Source organism: Lolium perenne, chromosome 1, assembly GCF_019359855.2.
Source record: "Lolium perenne isolate Kyuss_39 chromosome 1, Kyuss_2.0, whole genome shotgun sequence".
Lineage (NCBI taxonomy): Eukaryota > Viridiplantae > Streptophyta > Magnoliopsida > Poales > Poaceae > Lolium > Lolium perenne.
In genome coordinates this window covers 206,000,143-206,016,325 of record NC_067244.2, presented here as the reverse complement: position 1 = coordinate 206,016,325, position 16,183 = coordinate 206,000,143, and the positions used below count along the sequence as shown (strand labels likewise).

At 42.7% G+C, this 16,183-nt stretch overlaps 1 protein-coding gene across 1 annotated transcript; it reads right to left on the bottom strand.

Annotated features, from left to right (window-relative positions):
* Window positions 1-4,932: 4,932 nt before the first annotated feature.
* On the bottom strand, window positions 4,933-13,935 carry LOC127320876 (uncharacterized). Its single transcript, XM_051349958.2, has 18 exons — window positions 13,736-13,935; window positions 12,957-13,026; window positions 12,383-12,883; window positions 12,103-12,288; window positions 11,883-11,996; window positions 11,649-11,707; window positions 11,460-11,526; window positions 11,314-11,365; window positions 11,118-11,210; window positions 10,262-10,345; window positions 9,716-10,131; window positions 9,470-9,531; window positions 7,987-8,056; window positions 7,603-7,683; window positions 7,417-7,518; window positions 6,320-6,453; window positions 5,915-5,999; window positions 4,933-5,603 (listed from the first exon to the last, which is right to left on the bottom strand). The coding sequence occupies exons 1-18, from the start codon at window positions 13,777-13,779 to the stop codon at window positions 5,337-5,339; spliced, it is 2,487 nt and encodes an 828-aa protein (XP_051205918.1). The 5' UTR covers window positions 13,780-13,935; the 3' UTR covers window positions 4,933-5,336.
* Window positions 13,936-16,183: the final 2,248 nt, after the last annotated feature.

Sequence of the window (16,183 nt, the reverse complement as noted above, 5' to 3'; positions counted from 1 at the left end):
TTTACTTTGGAATGGCAGGAAATACCATGTAGTAGGTAGGTATGGTGGACACAAATGGCATAGTGGTTGGCTCAAGGATTTTGGATGCATGAGAAGTATTCCCTCTCGATACAAGGCTTAGGCTAGCAAGGTTGTTTGAAGCAAACACAAGTATGAACCGGTACAACAAAACTTACATAAAAACATATTGCAAGCATTATAATACTATACACTGTCTTCCTTGTTGCTCAAACACTTTTATCAGAAAATATCTAGACCTTAAGAGAGACCAATCATGCAAACCAATTTTAACAAGCTCTACAGTAGTTCTCCACTAATAGGTTTAAACTACATGAAAAAACTTAATCATGATCTACTTGAGAGCTCAAAACAATTGCCAAGTGTCAAATTATCCAAGACATTATGAGGCATTTTCTATTTCCAACCAAATAATAACAAGTGCAATAGCTTCCAACTTTTATCATTGAACATTAAAAGTAAAACGAAGAGCAAGTGTTCATATGAAAAAGCGGAGCGTGTCTCTCTCCCACACAAGGATTGCTAGGATCCGATCTTATTCAAACAAAAACAAAAATAAAACATACAGACGCTTCAAGTAAAGTACATAAGATGTGATGGAATAAAAATATAGTTTCACTAGAGGAACATGATAATGTTGTCGATGAAGAAGGGGATGCCTTGGGCATCCCCAAGCTTAGATGCTTGAGTCTTCTTAAAATATGCAGGGATGAACCACCGGGGCATCCCCAAGCTTAGAGCTTTCACTCTCCTTGATCATAGTATATCATCCTCCTCTCTTGACCCTTGAAAACTTCCTCCACACCAAACTCAAAACAACTCATTAGAGGGTTAGTGCATAATCAAAAACTCACATGTTCAGAGGTGACACAATCATTCTTAACACTTCTGGACATTGCCCAAAGCTACTGGAAGTTAATGGAACAAAGAAATCCATCCCACATAGCAAAAGTGGCAATGCGAAATAAAAGGCAGAATCTGTCAAAACAGAACAGTCTGTAAAGACGAATTTTATTGAGGCAACAGACTTGCTCAAATGAAAATGCTCAAATTGAATGAAAGTTGCGTACATATCTGAGGATCACTCACATAAATTGGCATAATTTTCTGAGTTACCTACAGAGAATTAGGCCCAGATTCGTGACAGCAAGAAATCTGTTTCTGTGCAGTAATCCAAATCTTGTATGAACCTTACTATCAAAGACTTTACTTGGCACAACAATGCAATAAAATAAGATAAGAAGAGGTTGCTACAGTAGTAACAACTTCCAAGACACAAATATAAAACAAAATTACTGTAGTAAAAATAAACACATGGGTTATCTCCCAAGAAGTTCTTTCTTTATAGCCATTAAGATGGGCTCAGCAGTTTTAATGATGCACTCGCAAGAAATAGTATTTGAAGCAAAAGAGAGCATCAAGAAGCAAATTCAAAACACATTTAAGTCTAACATGCTTCCTATGAAAAGGAATCTTGTAAATAAACAAGTTCATGAAGAGCAAAGTGACAAGCGTAGGAAGATAAAACAAGCGCAACTTCAAGATTCTCAACATAAAGAGGGGAAACTTAATATTATAAAGATGCATATAACCATATTTCCCTCTCTCATAATAACTTTCAGTAGTATCATGAGCAAACTCAACAATATAACTATCACATAAAGCATTCTTATCATGAGTCTCATGCATAAAATTATTACTCTCCACATAAGCATAATCAATTTTATTAGTTATAGTGGGAGCAAATTCAACAAAGTAGCTATCATTATTATTCTCATCAAGTGTAGGAGGTATAGTATAATCATCATAAAATGTACTCTCCATAGTAGGTGGCACCAAAAGGCTACTATCCTTATAATCATCATAAATAGGAGGCAAAGTATCATCAAAGTAAATTTTCTCCTCAATGCTTGGGGGACTAAAAATATCATGCTCATCAAAACCAGCTTCCCCAAGCTTAGAATTTTCCATATCATTAGCAACAATGGTGTTCAAAGTGTTCATACTAATATGTTCCATGGGTTTTTTAATTTTCGGATCAAACCATCCATGTCTTAAATCAGGAAATAGAATAAGAAGCTCATTGTTGTCCATTATGCCTTACTAGTGTAAACAAGAAACAAAAAGATGCAATTGCAGGATCTAAAGGAAATAGCTTCGAGCACACACACAATAGCGCCAGAAAAGTACTTAGTTACCTGGAACCGAAGTATGAGTGCCTTTTACCTTTCCTCCCCGGCAACGGTGCCAGAAAAGTGCTTGATGTCTACAGGAGCTTCTATTCTTGTAGACAGTGTTGGGCCTCCAAGAGCAGAGGTTTGTAGAACAGCAGCAAGTTTCCCTTAAGTGGATCACCCAAGGTTTATCGATCTCAGGGAGGAAGAGGTCAAAGATATCCCTCTCATGCAACCCTGCAACCACAAAGCAAGAAGTCTCTTGTGTCCCCAACACACCTAATAGGTGCACTAGTTCGGCGAAGAGATAGTGAAATACAGGTGGTATGAATAAATATGAGCAGTAGTAACAGCGCCAGAAAAGTGCTTTGCTGCCCAGGACTGGCGTGTGGTTGATGGTGGTAATATTGCGGACAGTACAGATGCAGTAGAACAATAAACAAGCAGCGATAGCAGTATTTAGGAACAAGGCCTAGGGATCATACTTTCACTAGTGGACACTCTCAACATTGATCACATAACAGAATAAATAGATAAATGCTAGACTCTACACCCTCTTGTTGGATGATGAACACCACTAATTGCGTAGGGCTACAAGAACCCTCAATGCCGGAGTTAACAAGCTCCACAATATTCGATATTCATGTTTAAATAACCTTAGAGTGCAAGATAGATCAACACAACCAAACCAAGTACTAACATAGCATGCACACTGTGACCATCACACTATGAAAGGAGGAATAGATCACATCAATACCATCATAGTAATAGTTAACTTCATAATCTACAAGAGATCACAATCATAGCATATACCAAGTACTTCATGATGCACACACTACCAACATTACATCATGGAGGAGGAATAGACTACTTTAATAACATCACTAGAGTAGCACATAGATTAATTGTGATACAAAACTCATATGAATCTCAATCATGTAAGGCAGCTCATGAGATCATTGTATTGAAGTACATAGGAGAGAGATTAACCACATAGCTACCGGTACAGCCCCGAGCCTCGATGGAGAACTACTCCCTCCTCATGGGAGACAGCAGCGTTGATGAAGATGGCGGTGGAGATGGCAGCGGTGTCGATGGAGAAGCCTTCCGGGGGCACTTCCCCGTCCCGGCGGCGTGCCGGAACAGAGACTCATGTCCCCCAGATCTTGGCTTCGCGATGGCGGCGGCTCTGGATGGTGTCTCGTGCCGTGGCTTGTTCGTCTCGAGGTTGGGGGGCGAGGGGCGTCTGATAGGCGTAGAGGCGGCGTCGGAAGGGGTGCAGGGCCACCAGACAATAGGGCGGCGCGGCCAGGGCCTGGGCCGCGCCAGCCCCATGTGTGGGCCCCCTGTGGGTCCTCTCTGGCGACTCTCGGGTGTTCTGGAAGCTTCCGGGAAAAATAGGATGTTTGGCGTTGATTTCGTCCAATTCCGAGAATATTGCCCGAACAGCCTTTCTGGAACCAAAAACAGTAGAAAACAGGAACTGGCACTGTGGCATCTTGTTAATAGGTTAGTTCCGGAAAACGCATAAAAACATTATAAAGTGCAAGCAAAACATGTAAGTATTGTCATAAAATAAGCATGGAACGTCAGAAATTATGGATACGTTGGAGACGTATCAGGGACGGGGCAAAAAAAACCGTCCCCGACAGATCCGCCGGTCGAATCCCGGCGGCTTGAAGAGCCAGGACAGCAGCCCTCCGGGTTGCGACGCCGGCGGGCTTCGTTCTCGCGAACGGTGATGGTCGATTCAACACCGGCACGCGGCCGGCATCGATCTACGCCGCCGAGTCGCCGCCTCCGGCCTCGTACTCGCGGCCTCGTTGGACCTGGTGGTCGTCGGTTGTATGGCTGGATCCGTCGGCGCTGGAGAGGATGGCGGAGGAGGCGAGGAGGCCCTGGCGGCGGTTGATGGGACAGGGCGATGCTCTCTGTGACAGGAACGAAGCGGTGACTGGAAGTAGGGACCGAGGACCAAGACAACGCGTTGTCTCCCGCGCTTCTCCACGCGTGCAACCGTTGCACGCGGGCGTGCAAAATTGCACGACAACGGGCCTGGCCCTAGAGAAACTGCTGATTCAGGCGTTCCTCCAGTGGTGCTTTGAGAACCGGTTGGGCCACAACACGAACCACTTATAGGCAACCAAACAGGCCGTTTTTTGCTGAGCCGATGCGAGCCAAAGGGCTCACAGCCTTCTAAACGCGCCCTAGATAATTGGATTTCTAAGATTTAGACAAACCTCCATCAATTTATGGACGGAGGGAGTACTGATGCGAGCCAAAGGGCTCACAGCCTACTAAACGCGCCCTAGATAATTGGATTTCTAAGATTTAGACAAACCTCCATCTATTTATGGACGGAGGGAGTACTTTATTAGCTTAAGTTATATGGTTGTTCGATTTCTAAGTTATAGAAATTTTAGAAGGAGCCAGTTTTCATTGGATTTCTCATTTAAAATTTGTCAGTTTTTCCAAAGCGAAAAATGGCACGCACATATATATGTGCATCCTCTACTTGCAATTTATCTTTTTACAAAAAAAAAAAGTTTGAAGCCCAGAAGACCCAGTGCGTATTTTCAACGTGCATAGGACACATTTCGGTTAATTCGTTAACTATGTATCCTTCAAAAAGGAAATTCGTTAACCATGTAAAAAACCGAAATTTCCTAAATTATTTCGGTTTGTAAGGGGGGAATCTGCCAATCTTAAGAACAGATCATTTTATCAAGGCTTGCACCAGTTCACTAAATAGAGACAATATATACTAGGAGTACAAGTCTGTAACTGACAACAACCATGAACCATGCCCTATTCTCTATCAGAGATGATAATTGGCATCAAAGCATGCTGTTCTTTCGCAGATTGTTCATTTGGTACGTTCCCTCTAAAACGCATTTACATCACAAGGAGACAACTAATAGACAGCCATATAACCTTGCATTTTTCTCTTTCCCCAAGTAATAATGGAGAGAAGCAGGAAGCTATACACCTACAAAGTGGTAATGAAAGAAAAGAAAAGAAAAACTCTAAAGGGCAGAGAGAGGATAGAAAAAGAATACACGATTGTTCAAAACTTTAAGCCATCCAGTGTTGCCTCAATAGCAACGTACGCCAGTGGTGAAGTAAGGGATGAGCTCATAATTATCAATCCAATTGTATTTCTTGCAACTGTTCATGCTGCCCATTCATATCATTCACGATAATATGGACTCTTGGCAGCTCACTGTCTTTCTTCAGCGTGTCAGCCATCAGCTTGCCATTCCCTTTGGGTGACTCCACTGTACATTCACTTTCCATCTTTTGTGTTCCTCCCTGTTTCCCATCATCATCCACGTTGGGTGTCTCTTCCCTTTGATCATGAGTGTCTGTAAGCTTGGCATCTGTGCAGTCACTAGCATTGTTCTGTTTTCCCTGAGAAGAATCGATGCTGTCGGGTCAGTATATAACCTGGTAAAAGTATAGGTACAACCTGGGTTGCAAGAATGGAGGATTTGCTCAGAATTTGAAGTCTAACCAAGAATTCACATTGCTGCCATTTGAATATTATATCGTAATAGTTGAGATGATAGAAGTTTATACTTGTACTAGACACTAGATTGTAGTAGATATAGCTTTTATCTCAAGCACAGGGATTATCTCTATTGTTTAGTTCCCTTCCAACTGGCCAAAACTGGTGTGGCCATAGGCACTCAGGTCTTTGTCTATTGGTCAGAGTAAGTTACCTTGCTCTTATCGCGCCAACTCAGTGAAAATGGTCCAAGTAAGTTTATTCTTTTAGGCTGTATCTCCTCATCTTGCACAGATTCTCTGCAGGCAAATAACAAAGCCAGTAAATATCAACATTGGGATAACAAAAAGTATTTAACTCTTTCTTTCAGATGGGAAATTAAGTAACTCAAATTCACTATCGCAGTAATAAATTTTGCTAATCTTGTGGTGGGGAATCAAACTTTTACAACAGAGCTGCCATAATTGCACATTAGGAGCCTTATATAGACAGCACCAAAGAAGTTCAGAAGTTCCGACAGTATCAAGAATAAGATCTGTAAATCAACATGGATGTGTTTCCAGGTTTAAGCAGAAGGCTGCCTGGTAGTACAAACATCTGAAGATGCAAGACTGAGTACCTTGGAGAAGGCAAAGGGGAAAATGCTTTCTGCTGGCTAGACTGGTATTGCAATGTGGCCTCCAGCATTGTTTCTGCCATTACAGCTCTGTTCTCCATTTGCGCAAATGAAGCCATAGCTTCCTCATACTTCTCCTGCACACGTGTCGTGATCTTAGTGAGTGTATAATATAGTAATAAGGAATACGGCAATCATAGAGCTGACTTCATTGCATGTCAATTCTGACAAATCAATCATTATTCCCATATTGACAAGAAATGAAGTATGCCTAAGCCATCATACCACGTTTCCTCTCAGATTCCCCAGTGGACATGTACCGAAATATAATACAACGATTCAACTCAGGGCATAGCAAATCTACTACTCCCTCCGATCCATAGTAAGTGTCGGAAATTTAGTACTAAGTTTTACAACTTTTGTACTAAGCTCCCGACACTTATTATGGATCGGAGGGAGTAGCTATAATTGTTTCCCCAACAGACAAAGGTTTTGATCAGGCACAAAAGAGGAACAGCTTTTAAGTTTTGAACTGCTTAGACGCCTGTTCTCTTAACTGATATCGTCACCTGTTATGCTACTTGCCAATTTACAACACTAGATGTTCGTAAAAAAAAACTCAGGAGATTAGAGTTGATGGCAAAATCAATTAGAACTACACCGAAATCGGTAATCAAGTTAGTTAACTCAGGATATAAGTGCTGTTAGCCTGGTATATTTGGCAAGGGTACTAACCAAGTTGGCTGTAGAAAATGGCCAGCTTGTATCTAATAGCCTGGTATATTTGGTAAGGGTAAAAAACCAAGTTGCTTAGAGATCTTTTGAGTGTAATATTGCAACTATTTTGAAGAAGTGTATGTTTTTTTTGGTCTAAACATGGGTCAAAATCTATAGTACTCCCTCCGACCCATATTACTTGTACTAAATCTGCGACAAGTGATATGGGTTGGATGGAATAACATAGTATCTCCATATCAATTTCTAGACGCTGATGCTACACTGAACTGACCAGGATTTCGGTTAGTTCAGATGGAAATAAATGATGCCTAAGAAAACCAGAGATGGTCTGTGTGGACAATAGATCAAGTTGGCTAATGAACCTGCAGCACGTTAGCAGCGTATCTCTGGGCAGCAGCATCCTGCTCAGCAGAGATGCGTGCTTCTTCTGCATATTTCAGTTCTTGTTCCACACGCATCAGTACCTTCAATATAATTCCTTGTTAAATATGTCACAGTAGAGACTAGAAACATACATTTTCTGAAGCTATAACGACTGAGGACTGTACCTGAAACATTGCTTGCTCCTGTTCCTGCTTGTCTGATAGAGTCTGCTTTAGTTCAGATAAATCATGTTCCAACTGCTCAGCCTAAAACAAAGATGTCGTTATTTGCACAATTATTTTCTTACACGCCAACCTCGATGCTAGACTGGCAGGGGTTACAAATTGGTGGATGGTTATTACAAAACTAAGTGCATATGCTACAGAAATATTGCAGAATTTCTATCTAGTGAGATGGTTATTTGAGGTGCGTGTATTTTAGCAAATTGAAATACAAGCTTAACTACAGAACTAGGAAAAAACTATTTCTGTGGCATAGCTGCATAGGTGTTAATGCTGAGCTATAAAGTTAAATATTACTGGCAAAATGATAAGTATATCTGGCTATACCTTTGCACTTAATTGGCGTCTATTGTCTTGCTTAACCATTTCCATCAATGCTGTCTCTAGTTCATCAGCTCTGAATGGTAAAAGGAATAAAAATCATTACAAAGAACACTTACACTGAGCGGAAGGTATTCCACTGCCATGAATGCACCCTGAACAAGTCATAAAGAATGTTTGCGAAAAAGAAACAACCATATAAAGGCATCTTGCATTTCACAGTTTCAATGACTCAGAAACAATAGGCAGCACGTCACATTTAAATACTTGTGAAAGAATTCACATCTGTTCACAGGAGGCAGGTAAATAACTAGGTCAGGACATCTTTTCTTGAACGTACAACTAGGTTGAACGTTTATGGGTATAATAGTCATGTTAAGTGTGTCCAGGTACATGTACCCATCTCTGGCCTACTGATCATGACAAGGCTCCAGACACACTCCATCTCTTGCTACTGGGTATGTGGTGATACGTGGTAAAAAATCCAGCCGGTACGTATGTATGTGGTGTTAAGCTTCATGCACTAGCCAACGCAACCCGAGTCAGAGACAGGCTCAACAGGCATATACGTGCATATTCGTGGACTCCGAGGGGGCAACAACAATTTTAGGATAAATTTCGAAAGCCGGGACTCGAACTCGAGACCCTGGGCTCTGATACCATGTTAAGCTTCATGCACTAGCCAAAGCAACCAAAAGTCCGAACTGATGGAAAGGGCTAGGCAATCTACTTATACACTTCAACATGTGGGAATAAACATCGCCGAAGAGTCCACACATATAGCTGAAAAAATATTTCCCTGGAAATTATCTAGAGATGACCCTTCATTTGTCGGCACATGATCCCATAAGCATGCATGACTCAGAAGTCCTTTTGGTTTTGTGAGAGATAACAATTAAAATGTAGCCACTGGAAAAAAGCATAATCCCTTGTTAAGACAGAATTTTAAGACTATTTTTATGCTTGTGTTACAGAAAAAATAGTTTGGTTTGCTGGTTACGACATGCTTGTGTAGACGCAATCAAATGCCATAATCAACTAAGTCTTCCAACAGTAAGCAAACAAGAAGAATGAAAATAACTACAAATAGTCAGGTTCCAGTTTCTTGTAGCTGAAACTAGGTTAGTGAAGTTTAGGTTAGCAAACAAGAAGAATGAAAATAACTACAAATACTCAGATTCCAGTTTCTTGTAGCTGAAACTAGGTTAGTGAAGTTTCAACTGTTTATGCTGTGAGATACCTGGGATTTACCAGTTTCAGAACATGTTAATGAAGAAAACTAGACCCCCAAACAGCATAAAGAAACCAGTAATATTTACTTGAACAATTACTCTATCTAAAAAGTGGAGTGGTCACATAAGATTGTTCCTTCCAGTAACCTAGAACAAACTAAAATCATCAAACGTGGAAACTGGATCCAACATGCCTAAGAACAATTGTTTCAGCAACCTGAGACAAAAATACAATCATGAATATGTAGAAAATATACCTGAGAACAGCTGATCTTCTCTCCTCTAGCAATCGGCATAACTCAACCTTCAGCCAGGTGACCTGCAGTAAACAACTAACACGAATTAGCAAATTACAGCAACCACTTGTATTGTTGAGCTACTACTAAAGGTAGAAATAGAAATGACAGGGTCACAGGCTGCAACTGCTCGAGTGCATCTTTATCGGAAAAAAAAAATACTTCAGCACAGTAGTAAAGCTTGGACAATAGGATTGAAATGGCAACCTGGTCCTTTGGATCCGGCAACGAATCAATCTCAGAACTGACTGTCAGGCCACCATACATATCATCCATGTCGCCATAATCACCCTCTTGGTTAATATCCCCATCTGCGTCATCACTCATTTGGTCTGCTGAATTATTTATCGATACCAGCGGTTCAGGCTCACGTTTGAAATTATAGAGCTTTGATGCAAGAACATTGTCTTTGCAGACACCTAGGCCTTTCGCCCTTTCTTCCATTGAAGATATAACAGATGGCCGGTGTTTGTTCCTCAGATCTTGCAATCCTGCTTCATTTACAGACTGATATCCCATGCGAGCTGTTAGGACAAGCTGGCTGCTGTCAAAAGTCGAGCCAGCTAACGACTGCAAAAGGGTAACCGCATCACCAGCATCCTTTGTAGTCACAAGTGCAGGGCCTGCAATTAGCGCAACAAGTCAAGAATCAATCTCGGCTCAGTTCATGAGACGAATTTTTTGGGGTATCTATGAAATATGGTACAGTAATGTTTTTTTGGAAGTACGACATATGAAAAGTGTGCTTGGTACCGTAAAACTCCAGTAGGGCAAGGGCTGTCCGGAATAGCATCACACGATTCCCATCGAACAGAAGCACATCCCATACACGGAGGACTGAAATGTTCAAGCAGTACATATCAATACAGTATGTATTTGTCACTTTTTTAACACAAAGCAAATGCATGAGAATTTTATACCAGACATTCGGTGCCTATGTACAGGTGGCCAACAATAAACATAACTGATTATCAGACACCACAATATTCATGGTTCCTATGTACCCCATAGACATCAATTGTAATGTGAGAAACATGACAATGGTTGTTTTCACACTTTTTAGGGAGGGCTGAGGGCTCACTTAATCAACTTCTCCCTGACCTCCTCCTTACGAAGATTATATGGATCTGCATCATCGACTTTTGTTCTATTGCACAGATGTTGCAGTTGATATAATAGTTACTCCCTCCGTCCCAAAATAATTGAAGTTCTAGTTTTCTCCTAAGTCAAACTCCTCTAAGTTTGACCAAATTTTGTAGAAATATGCTACTATTTACTACATCCAATCTATATAGTATGAAAAATCAATGAATGATGAATCTAATAAAACTAAATTAGTGTTCTGGATGTTCATATATTTTTCTATAAATTTGGTCAAACTTAAAGTAGTTACTTAGGACAAAACTAGAACTTCAATTATTTTGGAACGGAGGGAGTTCATCAGATTAATGTTGTTCACATGTTCACTAAGAGTGATGTTGGCTTGGACTAAATCATGAGACGTCAATGAGCTTTGTTGAAATAGCCTCATAGAGTTAGCTAAGGTAGATAACTAGAAAATGTGCTTTTAGAAGCGATAACTGTTGAAAACATATAAGTTAACACTAACCACTCTCCCAGGGAAGCACATTGGTGAAAATGGATAGAAACCACGGTCCAGTAACCCATGCAACTTCAAGGCCGAGGTAGTCCAAGTGATTTGCTGCATTGAAAAGCATGTTAAGCCATGAATTATCATTTTTTTGAGTTATTAGCTAAATGAGTCTCATCGCACCAACAATGTATATTTGTAATATGTTGCTAACCTAATTTCGGGAATTTCTCATGGACTAGCTCCTCTAAAACAAGCTGATCCACCTGAATGGATACCAAACATTAATTTTGCATAAACAGTTATCAAACTTGGAGTTTCAAGCACTGACATATGCAAGCTTTGCAAAGAAACAAGTACCTGTGACTCAATCATTTCTTCAGAAAAGTACCCATCAAAGTAGTCATCAATAATTCCTACCAATGTCCTGTTATACCATCAAGAGATTTAATATACTATTCAATTGAGTAATCTTGAAATATTAGAAGAAAAAAAGGCTGCAACCCTAAACCCAGATAAGAGTAGAACAAATAGTCATGGTGGGCGTACCAAAATGCATTTTCTTCTGGCATCAATAGAAGTAAGAGTCCAGCAAAGAAGTTCATCGCCTACAGTATTATTCAATAGACAAATTTTTGCTATGAGAAAAGTTTAAAAAAAAAGGGGTATGTGACTTGGAACACACAACTTTACTTCAAATGTTATTTAGAAGATCAAGAGAAACAGATGACTTCCAGCACCATACAGAAAATAATGTGGGGTGGCATTAATGGATACACTTACCTGACAATAACCAACTGTTGGATTGTGTCTAGCATAAGCCAGAAGCAAGCGTCTCAAGGCATTTCTTCCATCCTCATCTAACGCAGGATGTCCTGGAAAAGTTCTAGGCAAGTCCTATAAGAGGCCAGATGAGTCAGATTGGATTATGTTAGCTTTCCCAGATGTTAATTATTAACGAAAATGATAATACTTCTACATGACAATGAAGACGAACGTTTACCTTCTCTATTTGCCCTTTGCACTTCTCAGAGGAAATTTCTGCAAATACTTCCGTTTTCTCATTGACACCTTCTGAGGCCAGAGGATCTGAACATCTGCTATCTTCCAGTTCACCTTCCGAAGCAACCAGACAATCATAGTACCCTTTTACTCTGCGAGCTTCAACACCAACAAAAGCTTGCCACAGCTGTCATCAGGAAAGCAAGAGACTACTGAATGAGTAGGCAAAATCCAAAATTAGAGACATAAATCGAAAAGCTATAGGAAACAACATGCTGTACCTCTCCTCTCAAAGCCATCGGCAGTCCACCATGGACAAGACACTCCAACTGATCCTTGAGGGAGTAAGTTTCTTCTTGACTCATGTTGCCAGTTTCAGCATTCGCACTATCACCTGAGTGCACTTCTTGGCTAGGGTCAACCTTATCAGCATCATAGAACTCATCGTCCGAGTCCCCTGACACCTTGGCCTCTTCAACCGTAACAAGATGGGTGGACTCCTTCGGCTGCAACCTGACAGCAGACGAGTGCTTCTTCTCAACACGCAGACCCATCATATGCTCGATGCTGCCCAGGGATGGGCGTATTGGCTTCCATGACTCGAACTTATGCGGCCCTTGCACACTCTTCTCGTGGAACAGTTGAGAACTCCCAGCCTCATTCTCCTCAACAGAAATTGCAGCTTCACCCACGGGCAGTGCAGCGTTCAGGCTCTGTCCGGGCTGTTCGGTCCGCCTCTCCAGAAAGCTCTTCCATCTGTCAGATCTCTCCTCTTCCTCCTCCTGCAAGAATGTGTGCAGCTCGTCAAGACCAGACAACGCATATGGTAATTCAGGCGTGTGTGTATTGTACTACCTTGTAGATGCCTGCATACTCCTTGTAACGCTGCAGGTGCTGGGGCCGCACAGCGAAGCCATAGGCGTCCCTGGTTCAATCACACAGCATCAGGAAGGAAATGCTGGCATTATTTTAGTACTAGGAAATGCAGGGATGAAAGTTCAAGGCTCTACAAAATTGGCTACCAAACAATTATGTTCGGTAGAAATGACAAACTGACAATGTCGCAACTCAATTGCAGAATCGTGTATCCTAAACTCGTGGCGACACTTGATGGAACCCCCAGATCTTATTATCTAAATAAAGGCAAGCATCAGTAAACTCCGCAGTTCACTCAATGCCCGCAACCAATCTACTACCTGCAGCACAAGACCTATGCTGCCGACGGTATGGGTAGGGGATCCAGAGAGGCACGCGGTGCTTCGTCGCTCGGTAACGCTGAAACAGTCATGGGTATAGGCGTTACCCAATTCCGCACGGCATTACCCCAAAAAACAGCAGAAGACGCCCTCCCGACGCGGCGTGCCGCATCCACGCCGCGCCGAAGCGAGATCCCCGGCAAACGAAGCATGCGGAATCGAAGCCCGCGAGGCGGGAATCTCGTAACGGGACAAGGAGAAGCGAGATCCTCGGTGTAACGCCCACGTATACGCCAAAATTCGGGCGAGCGAAGCAAATTCGGGAGCGCGCGGGCGTCGAAACCGAGCGCGCCACGTCCCCCGAGAATCCCGAGGAGAAACCTCGGTGGCGGCGGACGGGCGGAGGCAAGGGGGGAGAAGCGGGGAAAGGGAACGAACCGCTTGTGCTCGAAGGCGATGAACGGGAGGCTCTTGGGCTTCATCTCCTCCGCGCACTGCAGGCGGCGGCGGCGGCGGCGGTGAGCAGCGAAGTGGCGGTGGCGGTGGCGGTGATCTGGCCCCTCCGGTTGGGTGGGGAGGAAGGAGAGCGAGATGTGACGCGAGTGGAGTGACTGGAGTCGACCGGCCTCGTGGTTGGCGCCGCGCGGCTTTTCTCTTGCCTGCCTTCCCCGACGACACGGGGAGACGCGAGCGACGAGGGTTGGTTGGTTGCTGGACCGTGACTTGTGTCCGCCGCGACGCCCCAACCCAGGCCGAGATCCCGATCCTCCGTGCACGGGCTCGGGCTCGTGCTCGTGTACGGGGTGTGCCACCTCGTGCTGCCACCCCCGGCCAGCCGATCTGGTCGCGAGCGTGGAGTTTTTCCTTTGTTTACGGACAGCGTGGTGGCAGCACACCCTTTTTTAAACAGTGGTGAGAAGTTGCCGAGTTGGTACTACTAGTCTTTTTCTATGGTGGTGAAATGGAATTACACCGGCGATTTTTTTTTTGAACTGGAACACACGATTCCATTAGGTACTAGGCACAGCAAATACGCTGGCCACAGAGACAAGTACATCGTTCGGTAGCGATTCCGGCCACATAGTTAAAATGTCTTGCCGGCTCGCACCGTAAGCAGCTAGCTCATGAGCTATTTTATTACAAGTACGTGGTGCGAATGTAAACTCAAAGTAGTTGAAAGAAAGCTGCATATAGAGGCGAAGATCTCTGTAGATAATTCCTTCAGGTGCTCTGTCAAATTCATTACTCTGCATTGCCCTTACCAAATTCTGGGAGTCTGATTCAATAAGAACATGTGTCACTCCCCACTCAGAAGTTGCGTGTGCTGCCCCTTCGCATGCTCGAGCCTCTGCTTGTGCTGCACTCGCGATGCAGGAAAGTTTGCTAGCTCCTGATCCGCGTACTTCGTCATGGTTATCCCTGACAACAAAACCCCATCCTCCTTCTTTTGTCTCAGGTCTGTAGGCTCCATCAATGTTGATTTTCAAGACATTTTCTCTGGGAGGCCGCCACACTGATGTTGCATTTTCTGTTGGTGCTGCTTTTTGTACTCTAGAACAGTATAGTTTTGATTCTCCCGCCCAAGAATGTACCTGTGATACAAGGTTGATTTTATCCCCACCAAATTCCTTGGTGTTTATTTTATTCCTCCTGTTCCACCAACGCCAGAGCAGACATGCAATGCGGGAACTCACTTCTTCTTTTAGACTAAGGATGTGATGCACCACAGCTTTGGCATCAGGGCATGTACACAGTATCAGTCTTTCCTCTTCTAGTTTTAGCTCTCTCCAAACATACTTCACTTCTTTGCACTTAAGGAAAAGATGTGCACCGTCCTCATCAAGCCTCATGCAGCACACACACTTTGTGTCACACTTCATTCCTCTCCTTTTAATGTTCATCCTTAAAGGAAGGCTATTGTGAGCAAATCTCCACATGAACTGCTTTATTTTTGGAGGGCATGCAAGTTTCCAGATCTTTTCCCACTCTAATGTTTCAACGCCTTGGTTTGATGAAGATTGTTGTGAACCATCTCTCCCTTGCACGTATAGTTTATATGCCGATTTGACTGAAAACAACCCTCTGGAATCATAATGCCATGCAAAGAAGTCCTCAAAATCATCTCAAATTGGAGTGGCTAGTATACCATCAGCATCAATCTCCATGAAATTGTCACGGACCAACTGTTCATCCCATTGTCCTGTGAGGGGATTAATCAGCTCATTTACCATTGTGTATACACACTGTCCACGTGGTGTGATAGGTTTTAGTGCATCATCTCGAGCTAGCCACAGATCAGACCAAATGTTAACACTTGTCCCGTCACCAATGCGCCAAATTAAACCCTCTTTTAAAAGGCCAACTCCCTTCAAAATACTCATGAAGGTATATGACATCCCATTCATCGCTTCTGCTTCTAGTATGGAGGAATTGGGGTAATATTTGGCCTTCAAGACTTGTGCGCACAAAGAATCAGGAGCAATCAGCATTCGCCATGCTTGTTTCGCTAGCATAGCCAAATTGAAACCATAAAGGTCTCTAAACCCCAAACCACCATCTCTCTTTGATCTAGTCATTTTCTCCCAGCTCAACCAATGCACTTTATTCTCCTTATCATTTTGCGCCCACCAAAATCTGCAGATCATGGCACTCATCTCATCACACAAGGTTTTTGTGAGATCAAAGCAGGACATTGCAAAAGTGGGAATAGCCTGTGCACATGCTTTTATAAGTATGTCCTTCCCAGCCTTAGAAAGGAACCTCTCCTTCCAACCTTGTATCTTATTCCAAATTCGCTCTTTCAAATACTCAAAAGTCTGTGTTCTGGACCTACTCACATACACCGGAAGGCCTAGATATTTTTCCGTTTTAGCTTCAGCTTTAATA

Bases quoted from the DNA above. Each gene is read 5' to 3' on its own strand.
- LOC127320876 (XM_051349958.2), bottom strand. From the start codon at position 13,779: ATGAAGCCCAAGAGCCTCCCGTTCATCGCCTTCGAGCACAAGCG. The intron at 11,708-11,882 runs GTAAGTGTATCC...ATAATACTGTAG, and splicing joins CAACAGTTGGTTATTGTCAG to GCGATGAACTTCTTTGCTGG. The intron at 7,519-7,602 runs GTACAGTCCTCA...ATTATATTGAAG, and splicing joins AGGAGCAAGCAATGTTTCAG to GTACTGATGCGTGTGGAACA.